Source organism: Mus caroli, chromosome 12 (genome assembly GCF_900094665.2).
Source record: "Mus caroli chromosome 12, CAROLI_EIJ_v1.1, whole genome shotgun sequence".
Taxonomy (NCBI): domain Eukaryota; kingdom Metazoa; phylum Chordata; class Mammalia; order Rodentia; family Muridae; genus Mus; species Mus caroli.
In genome coordinates, this window is record NC_034581.1 from 492,357 (window position 1) to 513,167 (window position 20,811).

The 20,811-nt window shown below is 43.3% G+C and overlaps 1 protein-coding gene across 11 annotated transcripts in view; it reads left to right on the forward strand.

The window, feature by feature from the left end:
• The window catches only part of Dtnb (dystrobrevin beta), a 193,562-nt gene that overhangs the window by 109,525 nt on the left and 63,226 nt on the right, over positions 1-20,811 (forward strand). For all 11 annotated transcript variants that reach the window (XM_021178988.2, XM_021178987.2, XM_029484418.1 and 8 more), the window contains one exon: positions 19,884-19,961. In XM_021178988.2, the coding sequence (XP_021034647.1) occupies positions 19,884-19,961 (78 nt within the window). The remainder of the gene's footprint in view (positions 1-19,883; positions 19,962-20,811) is intronic.

A 20,811-nucleotide genomic window follows, 5' to 3' on the forward strand; every position in this document is an offset into this window, starting at 1 on the left:
TTTTTGAGACAGGGTTTCTCTGTATAGCCCTGGCTGTCCTGGAACTCACTTTGTAGACCAGGCTGGCCTCGAACTCAGAAATCCGCCTGCCTCTGCCTCTCAAGTGCTGGGATTAAAGTGCAGCACCACGCCTGGCTATGTCTTTACCTTATCGTCTGTCTTTATCTTGGTGACAAGCTAGGAAATGCACTCATGAAAAATGACATTTACAATGAAGCCAAAGATGACTAGGGATTACTGTGGAGGGCGGGGTGTTCTGGCAAGAAAAGGCATTGGAACCAGAGCCCTGATGCTCCAGAGGGGCTGCCAAAGACTCCTGGGCTGTTGCTGCTCATTGATGGGCATTATCCTGAACTGAAGATCTGTAGCCTTATCAAGTTTTCCGTTAAAAAATTTTAAAGATAAAAAACAAAAGCCCCACTGTCTGTCGTGCTGAGATAAGGAGCAGGACTAGAATAAAAGAGGAGAGGCCAGCTGGAGAAGCACCAGCCGTGCAGCATTCGAGAAGCAGTAGTACTATGGAGGTAGATGCTATGAAGACAGTAGACACCTTAAGTTTAAGGCTGGTAAGAAGGCTCAGTGACCAGAATTCAGATCCCTGGATCCCACATAAAAGCCAGGCTGGCATAGCAGCTGCCTATAATCTCAGCTTCCAGGAGCCATAGAAGGGTGCCCAGGGCAAGGTGGCAAGCTAGAGTCGCTGGAATTGGTGAGTCCTGAGTTCAGCAAGAGACCATTTCTCAACAGGTAAAGAGTGAGCAAGGAAGACACCTGACATCAACTTTGGGGTTCTATAAACACACACATGGGTGTACCCATACACATATGAACACATGAAAACATATACACATATGTACTCAAATAAATACAGTTAGGTAGATATGGTGATTCATACCTTCAACACTAGCACTTTGAGTCTGACAGAACGATTGCTGTGCATTCCAGACTAGCCTGAGCCATAGAGCAAGACTCTGTTACAACAAAACAAAACAAAACAAACAAAACAAAACAAAACAAAACACTAAACTTACCAACATTACAGGACAAGAATAAAATTAAAACTCCAAGGTCTAGGGTCAGTGCTCTCTCAGGTGGGAAATGTGCTTGCCACCAAGCCTGATGACCTGCGTTTGGTTCTCAAAGCCAACAATGTGAAGGAGAGAACTGATATAATGGTGTCTTTTGATGTGTGTGTGTGTGTGTACACATGTGTACATATGTAAGCACAAGTGCACACATGACAAATTAATTAAAAACAAAGAGGCTGAACAGATGGGTCATTGGGTAGGGGCATTTGCTACCAACCTTGACAACTTAAGTTTGGTATTCAGAACACACATGGTGGAAGTTCTCCTTCCAAGTTTCTTCTGACCTTCACTTTGTGTGCCATGCTGTGTCCCCCATCCCCAACAAAATAAAATAAAAATTAACAAAACAAAAAATTGTCCAAGGTTGGTATGGTAGCTCATGTCTGTAATCCTAGCATTTAGAAGGTTAAGACAGGAAAATTGCTTTGAGTTCCAGGACAGTTTGGTTATAGAGTGAGAGTTTGTTATTTAAAAGGTGTGTGTAAGGCTCAGTGGAGAGGTAGAAGCAGAAAGATCCTGAGAGTTCAAGCTCAGCCTGATGTACACAGTGAGTCCCAAGTCAGCCAGGGTTACCTAGTGAGACCCTGTCTTTAAAGTTTCGGAGGAGGAGGAGGGAGAGGAAGAAGTAGGAGTAATAGTAGTAGTAGTTGGTGATAGTGCATGCCTTTAATCCCACCCCAGGAAGCAGAGGCAGGTGGATCTCTGAGTTTGAGGCCAGCCTGGTCTACAGAGCAAGTTCCAGGACAGCCAAAAGACGTCTTGTCTCAAAACAAAACCAAACCAAAGCTGTGTGGGGTGGGAAGTGTTAAAGAGATGGCTTAGCTGATAAAGTGCAAACATGAGGACTTGAGTGTGGATTCTCAGAACCTATAAGAAGCCAGATGCCGTGACCTGTGCCTACCGTCCCCATGCTGGGGCCACAGGCAGATCCCTGAAGCTTACTGGCCACCCAGTCTGACCAAACACTTGAGCTTCAGGTCCAATGAGACCTTCTCTCAAACATTAAACAGTAGAAAATGGTCACTGAAAGACAGTTGCTGTCAACCTCTGACCCACCCCCATGCATGAATACACACACAGAGAAGTACACACACTACATACACAACAAGCACACAAAATCTTATGTTTTTCCGCTATTGCATAACAAGAAATAATAGGTGTAGTGGCATACTTCTGTAATCCCAGCACTTCGGAAGTAAAAGGAGGATCAGAGGTTTCATATAGCCTTAGCCAGCCAAGGCGACATAGGACTCAGTCTCAAAAAATAAACAAGGAAAAATTAAAAACTGTGGTAGGAATTTGGGGTAGGAATTTAAGCTAATGATGAAATAAAGTATATTTGACCATCTCATTGTTTGCATAGTATCAGGATTTGTTCAGGTTCTCAGACTTGAAGGTCAGATGTTGATACTGGGGACTCCCAGTGGTCTAGCGTTTTGCTTATTTAACCTTCACAGCAACCCTGATGCCATGTCTATCACCAGTCTGTTGAGAAGCCAAGTACAGCCTTGGTGAGGCTGAGTGACAGGAACAAAGGCAAGGGTGTTGGGGTTTGTGTCCACAGCCCACCTTCCTCTCAGTCTTCTTTCCATCTCCTGCTTCCTGTTGTGCTAAGAAGCCTTTGGGGCAGAGACAGTCAACAGTTACAGTGTAGTGTAAACCAATGGCAAGTTTCAGAATCCAGAGGGATTGGTTGGACCATAGAAGGCAGCGGTGGAAAGTGACCGAAGGAAAGCGAAGGCCTCAGTTCTCTTTCTTGAAGTTGGTGATAATCAGTCACTCAGTTACCTCAGGATATTCTTTAATGACAATGTATATGAAACAGCTTGTAAGCAATTAGGATTCCATCAGTAACTTAGAACTTTCAAGTCTGTTCTTATATCGCAAAAATGTGTGCTCCAGAAGGCTTTGGAGTGTTCCAGAAGGCTTCGGCTCCCTCTCTGCTGAGCCCTAGGTGTGTAAGTAGTACCTGGAGCACTGGAGCACTTACATGTATTGAAGAATAAATGAATGAATGGCACAGTACATATCTTTTTCTGGTTTTGTTTTCTCCTTAGTCTTAATGTCTCTATTTTCCAAGTCTCAATGGTCATATCCCTACACCTTCCAAAAGCCTCCACTAGATGGCAGCCATAATTCCTATGTCTGTTTAGGGGAGGTTGACACTATCAAGTAAACAAGGTTTCTAGAATCTCAGGGCTTGTATTCAAAACAAAACTAATTAATTAATCTATCCGCACTCTAGCAACTTTTCTTCTAAGTCTCTGAAAAACTTGTCTGTCTTTTGGTCAAAACGTTTTCATCCAACTTGCAGCTCTTGATGTCTTTGATAAACCTACTGCTGTAGTTCAAGCAATTTGTTCATGCTAAGGGTCTAATTATCTAACCACAGAGTCCTTAAACCTGATTTCTCTAATTAGAGGTTACTTAGAGTTTCACTTCAGTTTGTGGCTGTTTATTTCTGACGGAGAGCAAACCAAACTAGGATTGCTTCGTGTCTGTATTATTTTCATATTCTGACAAGAAGTGAAGGGTCATGTCCTTGTACTGCAACTAGGACTCATTGAGTGTGTAACAGAGCTGCCACACTGTAGTCCACAGTGGAAGCCAGCCGATGGGCCACTATCTGGGATTGACCTTCTTATTTTTAAATCATTAAAGATAATTTGGAGGAGGTAGTCTGTGTATACATGTACATGCTTATGAAGGCAAGACGTCAGACCCAGTATGGGTTTGTTGTTGTTGTTGTTTGGTTTTTTGAGACAGGGTTTCTCTGTGTAGCCCTGGCTGTCCTGGGACTTACTTAGTAGACCAGGCTGGCCTCGAACTCAGAAATTCGCCTGCCTCTGCCTCCCCAGTGCTGGGATTAAAGGCGTGTGCCACCACGCCCGGCCAGGTATGTGTTTTTAATTATTTGCTACCTTATTCTTTTTTTAAAAAAAGATTTATTTACTTATGTATTTATTATAAGTACACTGTAGCTGTCTTCAGACACACCAGAAGAGGGCATCAGATCTCATTAAAGATGGTTGTGAGCCACTATGTGGTTTCTGGGATTTGAACTCAGGACCCTAGAAGAGCAATCAGTGTTCTTAACTGCTGAGCCATCTCTCCAGCCCTACCTTATTCTTTTTTATTACATTTTATGTATTTTGTGTGTTCACATGAGAGTAAACTTTGTGAGAGCTGATTGTCTCTGCTGTGTGGGCACTGGCTATCGAACAGGTCGTCAAGCTTGGCAGCAAGTGTCCTCCCCACTGAAGCCTCTCCCCAGCCTTCTACCTTATTTTTTGAGACAAGGTTGTTCACGGAACCTGGAACATGCTAATTTAACCAAAAGCTTTAGGGATCCTCCTGTCTCTCTGCCTCTCAGACATTGCAGCCGTGCACCACTCACCGCTCATGGCTGTTTACATCGATTCAGCAGCTATTGTGCCAACTGAGCCATCTCGTCAGCCCGTAACAATAAGCTGTAATTTATCTTTAGATTAATTTAATTCAAAAAATTAAATGGTATTAAATTATTTATAAAATAAAGATAAGATTTAGTAAAAAGAATAACAAGCCATAGAAAGTAGATCATGTCTGTAATATAAGCACTGTGGAGCCTAAGTCAAGAGGATTGCTCAGTGACTGAAACCATTCTTAGCGAGGTAGGTTATATGAGGCATGCAGACAGGCAGAGGTCAGGCTGATGTTGGCTGTCTTCCTCAGTTGCTCCCCACTCTGTTTCTGCCAAGGCAAGGTCTCTTGTCTCATCCTGGTTGCTTAGCTTGCTAGCTTATTGCAGGGATCCACTGTCTTCACCTTCCAGACACTGGGGTTACTGGTGAACTATCAGATACCCACCCGGTTTTCATGTGAGTCCTGGGCTTTAACTCTAATCCTCATGCTTATATAGCAGATATTTTTCATAACCAGCCATCTCCCTAGCCCATGATTTTCCTGAGCCTCTGATCATACAGTCTTTACTTGTCCAGTACTGGGATTGTAGGCGTAGACACTGTACCTAGTTTATGTAGTGCTGGGGATCAAACCTAGTACCTCATCTATCCTAGGCAAGTACTCAGCAACACAACTGTGTCCCCTGTCTGTCTGTCTGTCTATCTGTCTGCCTGCCTGCCTGCCTGTCTGTCTCTGTCTTTCTCTTTCCCTCCCTCCCTGCCTCCCTCCCTCCCTGCCTCCCTCCCTCCCTGCCTCCCTCCCTGCCTGCCTGCCTGCATCCCTCCCTCCCTCTCCCTCCACCCCTCTCTTTGAGCTCATTGGTCTGCCTGTCTTTTCGTCCATCCCCAGCACTGGGGTTACAGAAGTGCTATCTGTCATGCTCAGCTTTTACATGAGGGGTGGGAGTCAGCACCAAGTTCCTCATGCTTGCAAAGCAAGAACTTTGCCAACTAAGTCATGTCCCCAGTTTTCTCTTTCTCCTCTTCCTCCTTTTTTAATTAGGTTAAAAACACATAAAATTGGGCTAAGGAGATGGCTGAGTGGTTAAGAGACTGGTTGTTCTTCAGAGAACCTGAGTTTAATTCCCAGCACATACATGAAACCTCATGACTGTCTCTCTCAGGGGATCCAAAGCAGTCTTTTGGTCTCTGAGTCCTCTACAACCATAGTACACAGACATACATATAGGCAAACACCCATACACATAAAATAAGATAAAAATATTTTAAAAACACATAAAGTTATCTTAACAAATTTGAAGTATATACATCATAAACATACCATAAAATTTGCTCATTGTGGCAAATTACATTACTTTTACTAAATTTATAACATTTTAACCATCACTACCATCTGGTTGTAGATATTTTCATCATCCAAAGAAGTGTCTATCTTTTTTATAAATTGGCACTCACAGCTCCAGCCCTGTCTTTGTTACTTTTCTATTGCTGCAAAGAGATACCACAATCAAGGAAACTTCTAGAAGAAATAGCTTACTATGGTTTGCAATTCATGAGGATTAGAGACCTTACCATCATGGCAGAAGGCAGACAAAGAAGGAAGAAGGCTGGAGCCTTAGATGGGAGCTCACACCTCATATGTGAACACAGCAGAGAGAGGCAGAGGCTAACTGGGCTGTGAGACTTAAGTGGCACACCTTCTCCAGGAAGGTTACATCTCTTACTCCTTTCTCAACAGTTCCACCATCTGGGAACCAAGCATTCAGACATATGAGTCTATGGTGCCGTTCTCATTCAAACCACCGCAAGCCCCAAGACAACTTCCAGTCTGCAGTAGTTCCTCTTACCCATTAAGGATACATCTAAGTTCCCCAGTGGGTTTGAGAAACTGCAGATTATACTGAAGCACTTGAATGTATGTGTGCCTGTGCATGCATGTGTGTATGTGTGTGTATGTATATGTGAATATACATTTAACATGCATGTTTGTGTGTATACCTAAGGACTAAGAAGATAGCTCAGTGGGTAAAGCACTTGCTGGCAGGCCTGAAAACTGGGATTGGATTCTCAGATCCCATATAAAAACCTCCAGACAGTAGTAGTACTATCTATAGTCCCAGAATACCCTAACCAAGAGACAGGTGGAGACATGGCTGGAAGATTGTGGGCCAGCTAGCTTAATGCATGCTGCAGTGCTCCTCTGCACATAGTCTCCTGAGTTCTAGAGATAAAGCTCAGGCTGCCAAGTTTGTAGGGCCGTGCTTTACCAGCTTTCTCTTCAACCTGGAAAGTTTCTTAAATATTTAAAGCTGGGCGAGGTGGCACACGCCTTTAATCCCAGCACTCAGGAGGCAGAGGCAGGTGGATTTCTGAGTTTGAGGCTAGCCTGGTCTACAAAGTGAGCTCCAGGACAGCCAGGCTACACAGAGAAACCCTGTCTCGGAAGAAAAAAAAAAAAAATTAAAAGAACTGTTCTTTTTTGGGTATTGTTTGGTTTGTCTATCAAAAATTCGAGTCTTGGGCTAGTGAGATGGCTCAGTGGGTAAGAACACAGACTGCTTTACCGAAGGTCCTGGGTTCAAATCCCAGCAACCATATGGTGGCTCACACCACCTGTAATGAGATCTGACACCCTCTTCTGGTGTGTCTGAAGTCAGCTACAGTGTACTTATGTATAATAATAAATAAATCTTTAAAAAAAATTTTGAGTCTTCTAGAAAGGATTGCCCTTAAAAACCTTTGCCTCAAATAATCCTCTCAGTAAAGGTCCAAGGGACTTGAGCTCCCCACAACCCAGAAGACGTTACAAACTGGTGAGAACAGGAAGTAAGAGAAACATGGTGAGAACAGGAAGTAAGAGAAGCATGGTGAGAACAGGAAGTAAGAGAAACATGGTGAGAACAGGAAGTAAGAGAAACACGGTAAGCTCCCTCAGAGAGTCTTAGTTGTCCGGTATAAAATATGTGGATTTGGTACCTTTATTTGTAACAGTAGGAGGTTAAAAATGAAAATGTTACAATTAATTTTGGGGAGGAAAAAAAAACCTGAGAAGTAGCAAAAAACATAAAGGAAATGCAAATCAAACGTCTATAAATTGAAAAAGAACTAGAAATCTCAATGAGAAAAAATAAATTATCAGAGTAGACATCACTGAAAGGTAAGTCTGGAATATTAGAATATAGAATGCTGAGAAAGAGATGAAGACAGAGATGAAATTCTGGCATCCAGGTTAAAGAAAGTCAGTTGAAAATTAGCCTTCCAGAGCATGAAATAAAGATAGAGGCAACAGTGGCAAATCTCAGCAAATCCCAGTGATTGTTTTCAAAGAAAGGCTGGGCACACTGTAGAGTTACTCTGAAGGTCTGTAGTTGTAACCTCAGCTTTAAAGAGGCAAAGAAAAGGATTGTGATGTGGTCAAGTCCATCCTTGACTATGTAGCAAGACCTAATCTTCAAAATAAAAGGAACTGGGAGCTGGCAGGGAGATGACTCAGCAGTTAAGAACAGGGCTGCTCTTGCAGAGGACTGTCCTCCTATACATCACGGTGTGGTCATAGAGTGTTTGAACTTTGGAAATATACATTTGGGAACCAGCAATTTATAGATGATATTTAATGCAGAAGAGAAAACAAAAAGATTAAAACTGGTTACTAGTTTATTACTTTCTTAGATGGCTAATAAGCTTTTTGTAGTTTTTTTCTTAGATGTAATCTGAAGGCAATTTTTAATTTCCAAATATCTGAAACTTTAGTATTTTTGGGTGCTCTCTTTGCACCCAAACTTGGTCAAAGGTAATATTCTATATGATAAGGATTTGTTAATAGAGATGAGCTTTCTTCTCTGGTTGTACTATGTAGACCAGGCTGGTCTTGAACTCACAAAGATCCCCTCCTTCTGCCTCCCAAGTACCACTACACTTGGCTGGAACAATTTTTCTAGATAATTTTTGTGAGTTTAAAAAATATTTTCACCTTGTTAAGGTGAGTCTCTACATTGCCTACTTAAGTAAATCCAGTGTTTACATTTAAACACATGGGTGACTGTAGGAGTGTGTCAGCTGGCATGGTGTTATGGAGGAGGCTGCTGTAAAGTCTCTGTTCAGGACATTAGATACAGAAGATCAGCTTCTATCCAGTCTATGCAGAAACAGAGATGACACCTTGTGGGTAATTGTCACCGACTCAGAGAACCTGTAGTGACAACAAAGGTGCAGATGTCAGGGATGTAAGGACTGGATAAAACTGAGTCTCCATGGACCTTCCACATTTGTGATAGATATGGAAAGAGAGATGGAGAGAAAGAAGACATAGATGAGTGTTAATAAGCTTCTCCTTTTTTATTTTCACGGTAAGCTTTTTATAATCTGTGTGTGTTGTGTGTGTGTGTGTGTGTATGCTCGATTGTGTATGCACACACTGTCATTATTATGCCGAGGTCAGGACAACGTCAGATGTCGGTCCTTGCCTTTCACCATGTTTAACCTAGGGTTTCTGATGTAGTTCAGCACTGCATATGCCAGGCTCAGCGGCTTATGAGCTTCCAGATATTCCCTTTTCTCTACCTCCCATGCCCTGCTAGCAGTACCCTGGTACCACAGACACTTGTGCTACTGCTTCCTTCCAGGTTCTTTATGTGGGTTCTGGGACTGCAGAATCAAATCATCAAGCTTGCACAGTGAACACCTTAGCCACTGAGACTTCTCTCCAGCCTGTGATATGTACGTAGACATATACATATATATTTATACACACACACACATATGTATATATCTGTATGTATATCTCAGGAAATCCCATGACCTCTTTAGGCTTCTGTGGGTATCTACATGCATACACACACAAACACACACACACACACATTAAATAAATAAATAATTTTTAAAAGAAATTATGTTTGACAGATAGTGAGGAGAGAGGTAGGAAGCTCAGTAAGTTTGAAGATAAGAGTTTTGTCTTTGCTGGGCATGGTGGCTCACATTTATAATCACAGTGCTGATGAATCAAAGACAGGCAGGTTCCCAGGGCTTGCTGGACAGCCAGGCTGACAAGTTCTGAGTCAGTGAGAGACCTTTCTCCAAAATCAAGGCAATGGCCTCTTGAAGAGTGAGACTTGAGGTCACCCTTTGGCCACCCTGAGTGCACACACATGCACCACATATATAGGAACACACACAGTTTTCGGGCTAGGGATATGCCTCCATCAGTAAATAACTTGGTGTGCAATGAGTTCAAAGACTTGGGTTTGGTCCCGAGAACCCACATAAAAAAGCCAGACTTCGGGCTGGAGAGATGGCTCAGTGGTTAAGAGCACTGACTGCTCTTCCAGAGGTCCTGAGTTTAAATCCTAGCAACCACATGGTGGCTCACAACCATCTGTAATTAAATCAGACACCCTCTTCTGGGGCGTCTGAAGACAGCTACAGTGTACTTACATATAATAAATAAATTAATTTAAAAAAAAAAAGCCAGACTTGGTAGCATGTACTTGTAATCCTAGCACTGGGGAGGTGAAGCCAGTAACATCCCTGGGGATCACTGGCTTCTTATGACTCCCAGGCCAGTGAGAAGAATAACTTGACTATAAGCCTCAGGTCAGACTTGTAGCTGAGGTAGGCAGTGAAGCAAATCCACGGGAAAAGGTACTGGCAGCACCGCAAATTTACCATTTTTAAAGGGAAAACGTGCCGTAACCGTCCTCTCTCTTCATGCTGCCCTCCTGGAAGTTTGTCTATGGACGGCGGCAGTAAAGACCTTGAGTGTAGCGCTGCTGCGAGATGAACTTTACTCTGGGTCCTGTGGGCAACAATAACATGTGTGTGTGTGTCTGAACTCTGACCTGAACACTTGGCGGGGTGGAGGAGCTCTGAGTATTTGTTGTGTTTTGTGGTGCTAAGAATCAACAGAGCATTTGAACAGATATCAAACTGGCCTTCTTGAAGTAAGTCTGAATTCATGCCTTACCTGTCATCCAGCTTTGACCCTTTGGGTGTAAGGTTAGCTTTTCCATACTCCTTGTGTTCCTGTTAAATCTGCTCTCTAGGCTCTGTAGAAAAGGGCTGTTATGGCATTGATAATGGAAGCATTCCATCTACCGGTCGTGGCAGGGAGGTTGTCACCTTCCAACTTTAGAGTTTTCTAACTCATGAATGCGAAGCATCTTTCCATTTATTTATGTTGTCTCTAACTCTTACTGCATGTTTTATAGTTTTAAGAATGCAAGTCTTACACTTTGGTTATGTTTATCATGGCTATTTTTATTATTTTTATTGTTTTGATGCTATTGTAAATGAATTTGTTTTTCTAGACTTTAGACTTGTTCACTGTTAATATTTGGAAATATAATTGATGTTTTGTTCATTGATCTTGCGTCCTGCAGCTGCCCTGAACTCTGCTCTAGTAGTCCTTTTGTGTGAGTTCTGGAGGGTTTTCTACATGTGAGATCATGCCATCTGAAATGGTTTTACTCCTTCATACTCTTCGTGTCTTATCTAATTGTATGTGCAGCTGTGTGGGTTTGTCTGTCTTTGTTTTTAGATAGGTTCCTACTGTGTATCCCAGGCTGACCTCAAACTCATGGTCCTCCTGCCATGGCCTCCTGAGTTCTGGAATTACAGCTGTGGAGCTCTGTCTTCTGGGGGTGACATGCCTTTATCATCTTGAAATTAGAGCAGATGTGATTGCTTCCTAAGACCTCCCACGAGATGAGGTCTGTTACGTTACCTTCTAGGAGAAGACTGATAACAGCAGACCCTTACCTGAGATTCCAGCCTCTTACCCATCTCACTTCATATAATCAGGCCCCAGCTGCACAACAGTTTTGGGGGTGCTGGAGTATGCTGGGGTCGGGCTTTCGGGGATGCAGTTTCCTAAGAGTTACCCATGCTTTTGCAAGTAATTCCCATAAATTCATGTTTATCTGGACACATGCAGAATTCTTACTTTGGCTATCTGTCTAGGGTGAATAAGTGTTTTCTGTGCATTTCTCATAGAAAAGTCACACAACACTTCTGTGTGACACTGCACCCAGCCTCAGGAATGGTTTAGCTGGCATAGGCTGATTCCAGGGGTTCAGGTGTTCTCGGAAAGTTTTATTTAATCATCATGTCTTCTCCCAGTCAAAGTGGCCTGCCTGATACCCTTCTAGCCCCCTGTTTAGACACTTACCTCATTACAATTCAGTTCAGGTGAGCCCTACACTTCTTGGCATTTTAGAGTTTTAGCTGAGAGGTTGTTTGAAGTCAGAATATTAAGTAGAATCATAAAAATATCAGGTATAAAAGAGACTTATTCATTATTTCATAGATTTGTTATAGTTGCTGAAGTTTAAGGAGGGTCTCTTGTAACTTGAGCTGACCTTTAAACCCGTGTAGGCAGGTATGGCTTTGAGCTTCTTGATCCTTCCTTCTGTTTCCCCTCCTGACTTTAGAGGATTGCAGGTGTGTTCTACCCTGCCCGGCTGAACAGATATTTCTTGAGCTTCTGCCGTGTTACAGGCATGGTTTTAAGTATGCAGTGTGAATAAGATAAATACAGAGGTGAAGCAAGTCCTATGGGCCCTGCTTTCACTAGCCAGCAAGGTGACTCAATGGGTAAAGGTGCTAGCCTCCAAGGCTGGTGATCAATCCCTGGGCCTGGTAGGTGCAAACCAAATCCAGCAAGCTACACCTCCTCCCCATCTATGTGCCGTGGTGTGTGCTAGGGCACACACACTAAAGCCACACAAATAACTATAACAAGGATTCTAAATTCTGGAGTGAAAACAGTCCATAAATAAAACAAAACATTAGCTATATATATTTGCAAATTGTAGTAAGTACTAAGAAAGAACATCTGGATATTAAGAGAGAATGCGTCAGGAACTTCTCATTTAAATGTCATAGTTAGGAAAAGAGTGGTTAGGTTTATAGAGTATATTATCTGTCTGAAGCCTTCACTGAAGCAGGGGTGGTATGCAGTACTGAACTAAGGATGGCAGATCCGAGGGGCAACCAGCCACTCCACACAGACCAGCTGGCCAAGCCCCAGAGCTTCACTGTCCTATCATCTGCTTAGTTCCCGTCTGGAACTGGAACCCAGTTCCTCACACTGTAGTTTTCCACCCCCCCCCTTCCTTTCTGATGCACTACACTGTCCCAGGGGTGTTTGGGTTGGTCTTTTGTTCTTTGCTTTTGTTTTGCTGTGTGTGTGTGTGTGTGTGTGTGTGTGTGTGTGTGTCCGTCCGTGCAGGTGTTCACCTTCTCCTTGTAGAGGCAAGATTTCTCATGTAGCTGGGGCACTGCATACTGAAGCCTAGCTGAGTATTTCTCCTGTCTCCACTCCCATTGTAGGAGTGCTGTGTCAGAGACAGCATCACTGAATCCCATGTTTCAGTGTGGCTTCCTGAGATCAAACTCAAGTCTTTAGTTGAACTTTACACACTGAGATATCTCCTTGGCCATGTGAATCCATTTTAGGGGGGTACTTCTCATGTCAGCATTTATATCAACAGTCATGGTAGCTAGTATTTAACAGTGGATGTCTCTGCTAGGTACTTAGGTTCTTAGTCTGGCATTCATTTCAACTTGCTCTATTTTTATTATAAGTTCTTATATACCTTTTATTATTTTATTTTGCTTTCATTTTATTTTGTTCAGAAAGTTCAGCACCTCTATTTGAGTAGACTAGCATATCAAACATGTAGTGAAAATCGAGGTGTTTGGGAAGCCAAGGCCATACTGTGAGAACTAGTGGTCTGGGGCAGAATGACATTATGATGCAAGCCATGTATGGGAGAATAATGTAGTAGGAAATCAGATGAGCATTAATAGTAATACTACAAGGTTCTCTGGACACCAACACACTATCAAGTAAGACTCAACAAGCCAAGGTGGAGAGCAGAAGTGGGGACTTAGTAACTACTCACCCCGAAATGGGGACTTAGTAACTACTGACCCTGAAACAAGAAGAGGCTCTTGAATGATTATAAGTGTCACAGACATCTTTATCATGTGGTCCTTCTGTCACATGTGCTCTCAAAGCCTGGTCAGCGCCTCTCAATGTTTGGCCCTTTCATGCATCTGCCCTCTGAGGAGCTGTCTTCACACATCAAGGAGCTCTTTATATTAAAGGTATACACAGAAAGCCTGGCTTTACACCTTTGCATCCCCATTAACTTCATCTAGCCACCCCTGCCCCCACGGTCTTGACTAGTACTTGGGAGCAGTTGGCCTGAGGAAGGGGAGGTCCTGGGGTGGAGCAGGTGCTTTTGAGGCTCCTGACGGGGTCAGCTGGGTCACTGATTTGCATTGAGACCTGGCTTCTGATGCAGGTGAGTGTGTTCACTTTTAAGCGCTCACAGCGTGCTCTGTACCCCATGTCGGCGGTATTTGACTGTCTCAGGGCTTCCTGCTATAGGGCTACTTTGTGCTTTATGTTCTATGAGGCAAATTACCCTTTGCTATGATGGTTCTGTTTCCTTGGTAACAGTAGCTGTGTAATGCCAAAGACGTCAGACCTATAGAGAATGAAGCAATATCTGCCTCAAAGGGCAGAAACTTTTCCTTGCCTGTGCATTTTTGCTGCCTGTTGGTAGCTGTGTTTAGTTTTGGCAATATGTTAGAATTCTGGAAGATTAGATATCTAGCAGTTCTCAAAGCTGCTATCAAAGGGCTGCCCACTGTATCTTTCCAATTCAGTAGAATCACTGAAAGTTACAGGGTATTTATGTCTATTTTCAAAATGAATGTGTGTATCACCCGTGTGAACAGGTCAGTGATGACATCACATCATGATGTCACAGCTCTGCGCTGAGGAGCTTGCAGAATGACCACTTATACTTTCTGTCAATTGTGTGTGCATGTGTAGTTTTCATTACTGCTTTGGGGGTTGGGTAGAGGGTATTTTGGCTGGTCTGGAACTCACTTATATAGCCCCAGCTCACCTGGAACTGTTTCTCCTGCTTCTGTCCCCTGAATGGTGGGATTGCAGGTAAGAGCCACCACACTGGACCATATTTTCTTAAATAGGAACGTTGGTATTTCAGTAGTTGTAGTGGCACACACTTTTAATCCTAGCACTGGGGAGACCTAGGTGGGCATATCTTCACGAGTTTAAGGCTAGTCTGGTTTACATAGCAAGTTTCAGGCCAGCCAGGGCTGCACGGGGAGACCCTCTCTCAGGGGGGAAATTTTTGATATTTCTATTTCTACAAAGTAATAATAAACATCCTCTTAAGTTTAATAAAGAAGAAGATGCAAAGGTTTTTGGTTTTTTTACAGATTTGTTTATTGTATATGAATACAATACACCCTCTTCTGGTGTGTCTGAAGACAGCTACAGTGTGCTTACATGTGATAAATAAATATTAAAAAAAAAAAAAAAAAGAGGGGCTGGTGAGATGGCTCAGTGGGTAAGAGCACCCGACTGCTTTTCCGAAGGTCCGAAGTTCAAATCCCAGCAACCACATTGGTGGCTCACAACCACCTGTAATGAGATCTGACTCCCTCTTCTGGTGTGTCTGAAGACAGCTACAGTGTACTTACATGTAATAAATAAATAAATCTTTAAAAAGAAAGAAAGAAAATCACCCTTCTGATTAGCAAATTATTTTCTCTCTTCTACCTGTATCGACTGCTTTTATCTGTTCATTTTAGGGGTGGGGTATCTTATCGGCAAAAGGGAAACTTTATTTTTTATGGTATGAGTATGGCTGTTTTGCTTGTGTGTGTGTGTATGTGTGTGTCTGTGTACCATGTGCATGCCTGGTGCCTGCAGATGCCAGAAAATCCTTAGCGTAACCTCAAGAATATTATAGCCCTAGCCAAGCATGTCGATCTCTGTGAATTTGAAACCAGCCTTAACTACATAGTGTTTCAGGACTCCCAGGCTACAAAGAGACTCTGTCTCAAAATAGATAAATCCATAAATAAAAACATTACAGCACTGGAGTTACAGGCAACTATAAGCCACCATGTGGGTGTTGGAAATCAAACCTGTGTCTTTCAAAAGAGCAACCAGGACTCGGAACCATGGCGTCTCTCCAGGCCCCAAAAGGCGTTTCTCAGAGGGCTTCAGTGCTGTTGGCTTTCCTAGTGGCCTGCAGCTCTGGTGGCAACTCCATTCTGAGGACCGTCTTGAGATTTGCAGGTGCTAATTTCATTGGTGAGGAAAGCCAGGATTTTTCATTAGTACGAGGTAGAAATCTAGAGATGATGTCAATTTCGGGACAGGGTATAAGACGTTTCTAGAATACAGTGTAACTATGAGTGTTTGGCTTTCCACATTAGAGACTTCTCGTGTGTGGAAAGGTAATAAATAGTTGGTTATGATATCTGCCAAAAGATATGAAGACTTGAGTGGTCTCAGATCAAACAAAATGCTACAGATCATGACATTTTTGTCACATGTACCCATGTTCAAGAAATTAATTCTTCTCCTGTGTTTATTTCCTCTGAGAAAATGGATGCAGTGGTTTCCTTAACTGAACTGAAGCAAAGCAGATAACTGCATTTAATTCTGAAAGCAACATGGAAGCCATTTTAGAAGTAGGTGAAACCCTTAGCGTGTGAACAGTTGCCTCGGACTTGGTTACTCCATAGGAATTTTCTCCTTGTTTTAAGCAGAACAATTGATTTTAAAAAGACCCAGAGGCAAAAGTATAAATTTAGGACTAAAAGTAAGCCAATCTGTCCAATCTGTTCCATCATTAGTCAACCTAAAGCAGTTGATTAATTGATTATAACTCAGTGCAACCATTAGCATTAACAGGCTTGAAGGGTTAGATGTTTGTATGGAGACAGGAAGCCAGAAGAACAGCTTAGAATTGGAATTTAGCCTGGCAAGCCCTATTTCTGTTAACAAGCAGAGTCAAGCCAAGCACTGTGGCTCAGGCCTTTTATCACAGAATTTGGAAGGAGGAAGCTGGGAACTAACTTAAACTATTCGCTGAGACCCTGCCTTAAATAAATAAATAAGTAAATAAATAAAAGAAATTGAATCTGCCCCAAGTCTGTTCCTTACAATTCACTTTCCATTTTGCATTTCCTCCTTTAAATGGTGTCTTAGTCAGGGTTTCTATTCCTGCACAAACATCATGACCAAGAAGCAGGTTGGTGAGGAAAGGGTTTATTCCGCTTACACTTTCATACTGCTGTTTATCACCAAGGAAGTCAGGACTGGAACTCAGGCAGGTCAGGAAGCAGGAGCTGATGCAGAGGCCATGGAGGGATGCTCTTTACTGGCTTGCTAACCCTGGCTTGCTCAGCCTGCTCTCTTATAGAACCCAAGACTACCAGCCCAGAGATGCCCCCACCCACAAGGGGCCTTTCCCCCTTGATCACTAATTGAGAAAATGCCTTACAGTTGGATCTCATGGAGGCATTTCCTCAACTGAAGCTCCTTTCTCTGTGATAACTCTATCCTGTGTCAAGGTGACACCCAAAACCAGCCAGTACAATTGACCCCTTGCCAACTTGACACACAAACACATCACTAGTAAGCCTCAACCCTTAGTTCTTATTCATCCCTAGGATCTTAAATAACTTTAAAAGTCCCACAGTCTTTACATATTAAAAGTTCAATCCTTTAAAAATATCCAATATCTTTTAAAACCCAAAGTCCTTTTACAATTAAAAGTCTCTTAACTGTGGGATCCACTAAAATATTTTCTTCCTTCAAGAGGGAAAAATATCAGGGCACAGTCACAATCAGAAGCAAAAATTAAATTCCAACTGTCCAATGTCTGGGATCCAACTCACGATCTTGTGGGCTCCTCCAAGGGCTTGGGTCACTTCTCCAGCCATGCCCTTTGTAGCACATACCTTGTCCTCTAGGCTCCAGCTGCCTGTACTCCACTGCTGCTGCTGTTCTTGGTGGCATCTCCAAAATGCTGCTGTCTTCCACTGTAACTTGGCTTCACCAATAGCCTCTCATAGGCTCTCTTCATGGTGCCAAGTCTCTACTCCTTTGCATGACCCCTTCAGTCCTGGGCCATCAATTGCAACTGAGGCTGCACCTTCACCAATGGCCTTCCGTGGCCTCTCACAGTGCGGAGCCTCAGCTGCTCTGTGTGACCCCTTCATACCTTCAAAACCAGTACCACCTGGGTGACCCTTACATATTACCAAGTCCACCCACAGCACAAGGTACAAATTTGGCTATCTCTGAAACACAGCCTCTGTGCTCTCAGAAANCACTTCCCAGAAGATGTCACCTCAATGATGCTGGTCTCTTCTTAATCACTGCTAATTTCTTAGCTCCAGTTAACCAGCATCAATAGTCCCAGTAAGGAAAAGTTTTCACTTTAGTAGTTCTGATATCTTGTTAATCACAGCTGATTCTTCAGCCCCAGCTAACCAGAACCACAGAATCTTCACAACCCAAAATAGCAAGAAGAGTCTTTAATTTTCCCTCTGAAATTTCACAAGCCAGGCCTCCATCTTCTGCACTGTTCTCAACACTATCTTCCAAGCTCCTACACAACATCTGACAGAGCACTTAACACCGATCTTCTAGCCCAAAGTTCCAAAGTCCTTCCACAGTCCTCCCCAAAACATGGTCAGGTTGTCACAGGAATACCCCACTCTGCTGGTACCAATTTGTCTTAGTCACGGTTTCTATTCCTACACAAACATCATGACCAGGAATTAAGTTGGGGAGGAAAAGATTTATTCAGCTTACATTTCCATACTGCTGTTCATCACCAAAGGATGCAGGACTGGAACTCAAGCAGATCAGAAAGCAGGAGCTGATGCAGAGGCCATGGAGGGATGTTTTTTACTGTGGAAAGCTGCTCCCACATTCGCCATTACAAGATGGCACATGAGCTGGGTGTTTGAACAAGTAAAAAGGCTTACTGCACATGTCTCTGGATAGTCCCTGTCCGCGAGGACATACATCCGTTAAGTACGTTATCTGGTCCGTTTGGAAATGGCCCTGTGAGGATGCGCCACGTCAGAGGCGGGACAAAAATTCTATATAAGGCACAGGGCTGGGTTCCTCAGAGTCTTCGCATCCGTGTGTAAGCTTATGCTCTCCCTCTCAAGATGCATTAAAGCTTGGCTGCAGAAGGATCCTACTTGTGTGCCGTGTCGTTCTTGCTGGTCGAGTCGGACGCGCCGCGCGCAAGATTTTACTGGCTTGCTTCCCCTTGCTTGCTTAGCCTGCTCTCTTATAGAACCAGGACTACCAGCCCAGAGATGGCACCGCCCACAAGGGGACCTCCCCCTTGATTACTAACTGAGAAAATGCCTTGCAGCTGAATCTCGTGGAGGCACTTCCCCAGCTGAAGCTCTTTTCTCTGTAATAACTCCAGCCTGTGTCAAGTTGACACATAAAACCAGCCAGTACAAATGGGAAATATTTTTTCTTAAGGTTCCCTACTCAGAAATGGAATTAGTTTGAAGAGAGAGTAGGGGTGCATGGGTAAATGGAGAGAGAAATCTTTCTTTTTCCCTGGACCCTCTGGGTCTCCCTTAACTAATTCCCCAGAGCGTTCTCATGAATGTACGGTGCAGCCTGCAAAACAGGCCGCATCCCCAGGCAGTAACTTCTTCAAACCATTCTGCAGCATTCACTCTCCGCGGCAAGGAGGACCCAGCAGCTACGAAAGCGCTTCTTACTGGAGCTTGGACAACTTATCAGTGGCTGCACTACTCCAGACAGTGCCACCCTCTCCCCAACAGCCATTAACTGCCAGTAATATCTTGAAAAGGAATCTAGTGGGTAGGAGCAGGAGCTCAGATACACACACACACAAATGTAATACTTAAAGGGGGAGTAAAACCAGATTAATCAAAACCAAGTGGTACAAAGCTGGGCTTGGTGGCATATGCCAGCCACTCAGGCTGCTCAGGTAGAAGGAGTTCCATTTTGAGGCCAGCCTGAGCTCCATAATGAGACTGGCTCATAGAACAAGCAAACAAAAAGTCAGGGTGGAATTAAGCTCATTGGTAAAGCACTTGCCTGGGATGTACAAAGCACTGGGTTCAGTTCCCAGGACACCACCATCAAAAGAATAGTCAGAGTAGGCAAGTTAATAATGTGTATTCTTTTATACTAAACTATAAAGCAGTAGCAAAGTTCCATCTCAAAATAGGCTTTTCTTTGTGTGTGTGGGGTGGGTGGGTGCGGGGGGGGGGGGGTATAAGGGGGTACACTATTCACCATGGCCCAGGCTGACCTGAAACTTGGCTTTTTGAGTCCTGGAACTCCGGGGTATGCCAGTACACCCTAGAGTAATGTTTTTATAATCTGTTGCCTCCTAATATTCCACTGCTCTGTGGTGCTGTGGCCTTGAAAACTCCATATCTGAGCCCACCACCATCCTGTCCTGCACACAACAGGAACTGTAGCTGGTCCTTTGTCTCCTTCCACTCCTGGTAATTACTAATGTAGTGTAAATGTCTTTTCTTTCAGTCCTCCTCGCCCTCTGACCAATATGAATGACACCGTGGTTAGTCACATGTCCTCTGGAGTGCCCACTCCCACCAAGAGGTAGGTATGTCTTGTACCTCAAAGCTGGAAACAGACTCTGAAATTGTGCTCTTGGAAAGCAGGCTTGGGCTGAGAACTCCGCTGGTCAGGAAGGCCAACGCACTCAATCCTGCTGATGGTCTCTTAATATCATTTTCTGTTTTTATTCCTGGGCCCCCTCTGACTCTAATACAGCTGTTGACATTCAGCTCTGACTAGTGGCACAGTGGAAGTGCTGTCATGACAAGCAGCAGTGTCAGAGTAGATTAGGCATATTTGGGATCTTTACTAACATTAAGCACAATTTAATAATCATAAGTTTCAACAATTTTGCATTTGACTTTTTAATATTGAGGATAATTTCTGCTTCTGATCATAGTCTGTAGACTGATAATTAATCTCTTATAAGATATTCTAAGTCATCCTGTATACGGTTCATAAGCACTTAAGTGGAAAGCCTCAAGTCCCTCCGTCTTGGCTTTATAGAGAATTTGCTTTAGGGTCTTTAAAGAATGTAAACTAATTTTTCTCTTGTTCAGAATTCTCATAGGCAGACTTAAAAGAACTATATTGAATGGCATACTTTCTATTTGATTTAAGCTGTTCTATGACCAGAGCAATACAGAAACTCCCTCACGGGCACAACCATTAAAGAATTCTTTCAACAGTCATCACTTGAAAAGGAGAAAAAAAAAATCACAGACATTCCAATTCACCCAGCATGACATCCCATCCATTCTCCCTGGAAAAAAACCAGAACCACTTTGTGCCATATGTGCTGAGCAGTTTGTGTGAATGCAGCTGTAGGAATGGGGTCGTCCTAGTAATAATTTGACTCCGTATATGATCCTGAAGGCAGCAGTGGTTGCTC